Source organism: Aegilops tauschii, chromosome 5 (genome assembly GCF_002575655.3).
Source record: "Aegilops tauschii subsp. strangulata cultivar AL8/78 chromosome 5, Aet v6.0, whole genome shotgun sequence".
In the NCBI taxonomy this organism is placed as follows: Eukaryota; Viridiplantae; Streptophyta; class Magnoliopsida; order Poales; family Poaceae; genus Aegilops; species Aegilops tauschii.
The window spans coordinates 87,973,541-87,978,291 of NC_053039.3; the positions used below are offsets into that span (position 1 = coordinate 87,973,541).

Sequence of the window (4,751 nt, forward strand, 5' to 3'; positions counted from 1 at the left end):
TTCATCATGGAAGTGTTCCACCCCGAGTGGCTGGCCAACCCAGTCCTCGTCCTGAAGAAGAACAACACCTGATGCATGTGCATAGACTACACCAGCCTGAACAAGGATTGCCCCAAGGATCCTTTCGCCCTCCTGCGGATCGATCAGGTCATCAACTCCACCGCTGGCTGTGAGCTCCTGTCCTTCCTGGATGCTTACTCTGGCTATCATCAGATCAAGCTGGACCCGGCTGACGCCCTAAAGACGTCCTTCATCACACCCTTCAGGGCGTATTGCTACATCACCATGTCATTGGGCTTGAAGAATGATGGTGCCACCTTCCAGCGCTGCATGCAGAAATGCTTGTTGCCGCAACTCAGCCGCAACATCCACGTCTACGTGGACGACATTGTGGTGAAGACCAAGCAACACCTCACGCTCCTCGATGACCTGAAGGAAACATTTGCCAATCTGTGCGTGTACCAGATCAAGCTCAACCCAGAGAACTGTGTTTTCCGTGTGCCGGCCAGAAAGCTACTCAGCTTCCTCGTCTCGGAGCGCAGCATTGAGGCGAACCAGGAGAAGATCAAGGCCATCAAGCGCATGCGCAAGCCAACCCGGCTGCGCGATGTCCAGAAATTCACCGGCTGCTTGCCCTCGGTCAGGCGGTTCCTTGGCCGGCTGGGAGAGAGGGCCTTGCCCCTATATCAGCTGATGAAGAAGACGACGCCGTTCGAGTGGAATGACCAGGCGGACGAAACCTTCCGGGATCTCAAGCACATGCTCTCCACCGCACCCGTCCTGGCCGCACCAGTCGATAAAGAGTCGCTAATGCTATACATTGCCGCCACCTCGCGGTCGGTCAGCATGGTGCTGGTGGTCGAGCGACTAGAGAAGGGCAAGATCCAGTCTGTCCAGCACCCAGTCTACTACCCTAGCGAGGTGTTTTCCGCCTCCAAGCAGAACTACCCGCACTACCAGAAGATGTGTTACAGCGTGTACTTCAGCGCCAAGAAACTGAAGCAGTATTTCCAAGAGCATGTTGTCACCGTGGTGAGCACGGCCCCCATCGAAGAAATCATGGGCTGCCAGGATGCCTCTGGCCAGGTTGCCAAGTGGGCAATCGAGCTAGCCGGCAACACCATCCTCTACGAGCCCCGCTCTACAATCAAGTCCCAAGCTCTGGCCGACTTCCTTGCCGCCGGTTTCAACACACTGGCGCATGCACTTCGATGGCTCCAAGATGCGCTCCGGCCTGGGAGTCGGCATCATGGTGTCCTCTCCGAAGGGCGAAGGGCTTCGGTACGCACTCCAGATCCACATTGCCGCCTCCAACAATGTTGCCGAGTACGAAGCCCTTGCGCATGGCCTCCGGCTTGCCAAGGAACTCGGCATCGGGCGCATCCTATGCTACAACGACTCGGACCTGGTGGTGCAGCAGTGTTCCGGCGAGTGGGACGCCTGAGACGCCAACATGGCCAGCTACTGCTTCCTCGTCCAGCAGCTTTTCGGCTTCTTCGACGGCTGCGAGTTCCTTTACGTCCCGCTCGCAGAAAACGAAGCCGCTGATGCACTAGCCAAGATTGGCTCATCCCGGTAGGCCATACTGTCCGGCGTCTCCCTCAAGCACCTGCACAAGCCGTCCATCAAGCCGTCTCAGACTCCGAGTCAATTTTGTCCCGGACGACCCGACCGTTCCTCTCCCCCACCCGGACCCAGGGGCTGCGGAACCCAGCCCGAGAACCGCTGATCCTGGCCCGGGGGCTGCCGCATCCGACCCAGCCGATGCCATCTCCGACACGATCTCGTGGACTGGGGAACCCGGCCTAGAGACTGCTGAACCCGGCCCGGGGACTGCGGGACCTGACCCGGGGGCTGAAGTACTCAACCCGCCCGCCGCCATCTCCGACCCAGGGGCCGCCGCCTCTGGCTTGGGGACTGCTGCCCCAGAACCCGCCATGGTAGCCATCTTCACCGTGGTGACGGCCCCATCATGGGCACTGCCAATCTCATAGTTCCTGGAGAACGGAGTCCTCCCCATGGACGAGACCGATGCCCGGCAAATACAGCGTCGGGCGTCTGCCTACAGCATCATCAACAACAAGCTCGTCAAGCGTAGCTCGACGGGCGTGTTCCAACGCTACATCGAGCAGGACAAGGGCATAGAAATCCTCCTCGACATACACAAGGGCGAGTGCGGGCACCACGCCGCCTCATGGTCCCTGGTGGCCAAGGCTTTCTGCCATGGTTTCTATTGGCCCACAGCCCTCCAAGACGCTGAATCACTTGTCCTCAAGTGTGAGGGATGCCAGCGCTTCAGCAAGCGCAGCCACCAGCCGGCTTCAGCACCGCGGACCATCCCGATCACCTGGCCCTTCGCGGTCTGGGGACTCGACATGGTAGGATCCTTCAAGACTCGAGGCGGCATGACGCACCTGCTGGTGGCGGTGGACAAGTTCACCAAGTGGATTGAGGCACGACCAAGCAAGAAGCTAGACGGGCCAACGGTCGTCCGGTTCATCAAGGACATCGTGGTACGCTACGGCGTCCCACCTAGCATCATCACGGACAACGGCACCAACTTCGCCAAGGGCGCGCTCGGGCAGTACTGCTCCGTCTCTGGCATCCACCTCGACTTGGCCTCCGTGCCACACCCTCAATCCAATGGCCAGGTCAAGCGGGCCAACGGCCTCATCCTATCCGGCATCAAGCCGCGGCTTGTCGAGCCACTCGTCCGTTCACCCGACAGCTGGCTTGACGAGCTGTCGGGCGTCCTCTAGAGTCTCCACACAATGCCAAACCGGTCGACCGGGTTCACCCCGTTCTTCCTCGTCTGTGGAGCAAACGCCGTCATCCCAACCGACATCAAGTTCGACTCGCCGCGAGTCATGATGTACACCAAAGCCGAAGCCAAGGAAGCCCGTGAAGACGGCGTCGACCTACTCGAAGAAGCACGCCTTTTGGCAATCAGCCGATCCGCCATCTACCAGCAAGGTCTAAGGCACTACCATAGCAAGAAGATCAAGCCCCTCGCATTCCGCGAGGGAGACCTCGTCCTCCAGCTTGTCCAGCAGCAAGCCGACCAGCACAAGTTGGCCTCCCCATGGGAGGGCCCCTTCATCGTCAGTAAAGCCCTATGTGATCACAATGCCTACTACCTCATCGATGCCCGCAAGTCGAACAAGCGCAGGAGAGACACCGCCGGGAGAAAGAAACAAGCCGGCCATGGAAAGCAGAACTCCTCCGCCCGTTTTACAGTTAGCTGTATGCACGTATGTATCACTATCTTTTGTAACCATATGAAAAACAATGGGATCCCCGAACGACGCTCGGGGGCTGCCCTTTCCTGCAAAATTATTGTGTTCCACGCATTCATGCAAATTTTCTGTAAAACCCCACCACCGGGTTGACTCGCTCAACCCGAGGGCTCGGGGGCTGGCCGGCTTGGCCCGCCGTCCACCTTAGTGCATCTCGGCGTGTTCGGGTTGCCGCGGCCCTCCACTTTTCCCTATGCCACAGAACCGGCTTCGGCTGTCGGCCGGCAAGAACTATGGGCCAAAGCACCAACATGCTATGAAAACACGAAGTTGGGTCCACCGGATTGACAAACCCGGCCCCGCCACATTAACTTACCGCACAACCGGCAGCTCGCCAGCCGGCCCAGTAGGTGTTTCGCTTGCGCTCAACATTTGAAGGGCCTAAGTACCGCGTGCTCCTTGTCACAGACCGAAACCCGGCTGTTTGACTCGCGGGGGGGGGGAGGCCCGAAGGGGAAGCAAGCAAGAATACGGCTCAAAAAATAGAAAGCAAAAGCATAAACGCTCGCGAAAATATTTACATCATAGATAAAACAAGCCCAAGGCCAGAATTCATTACATTTCACCTAAACACCCAAGTGGGTGGGTGGACCTGCTACTTAACGAAAAATGTTCAAAAGATAAAACAGGTGTGACAGCCTGGATTTGCCTTCTCTCTTTCTCCGGACTTTCATTTGCATTTGCTTTGTATTTGGAGTTATGAATCAATTCAAATGGACTTGAACACTTGGGCCTACCCTTGACTGTCACCCAAGTGACCCATCCACCTCTAACTCACCTTTCCTTCTCTGAAAAACTCCAACAAAAGCACAAGGAATATTTTTCATAAAATAAAAATATTCATTTTCTTCCCTGAAAATCACTTCAGAGAAGTATGCTCCAAAGCAACCCCTCAATTTCTTGCTCCAAAAATCCTGAATAAATTCACAAATATTCTTTCAACCCTAGGGCACCTTCCTGAGCAAACATATTGCATAACGTTTTGTAATATTTTTGCTACAGAAAAGCATTTCTGTTCTGGACAGAATGATCACTTTGCACAACAAGTATATTTTTGCTTGATCTTTTGGGGCTGATCTTTTCTGAGCTTGATTACCCTCCTAAGAGATTGCTAAACCCCAAAGCACAGCCTTTAGTTCTCACTAAATTTTTCTTAGTGAAGCTCACAAGTTTCTGTCCAGAAACTTGCCAGGAAGAAAGCCACTCCCACAGTTCACCTGTGACCCAGCCAACCGTGCAAAACAACCAAAACCACTAAGGACTGACTGCCAGACATGGTGTTTGCGCTTAGCTCAGCCTGATGCCAAAGTTCACGCGGTGACCACGAGTGTCCAAGGGGGTTGGCATGCAGCCGACGCGCTCTGCGGTGCGCCAGCGTCTCTGTTTCGCGCGTGCTTGCTGCCCCGGCCGCCGCACCTTGCCAAAACGCACCCCATCCTCGTTTGCACCTCCATA

General features: G+C 56.0%; 1 protein-coding gene across 1 annotated transcript; it reads left to right on the forward strand.

The window, feature by feature from the left end:
• Nucleotides 1-693: 693 nt before the first annotated feature.
• LOC141022588 (uncharacterized) lies at nt 694-2,759 on the forward strand. Its single transcript, XM_073498851.1, has 2 exons — nt 694-1,183; nt 2,245-2,759. Exons 1-2 carry the CDS (start codon nt 694-696, stop codon nt 2,757-2,759), a joined length of 1,005 nt encoding a protein of 334 aa, XP_073354952.1.
• Nucleotides 2,760-4,751: the final 1,992 nt, after the last annotated feature.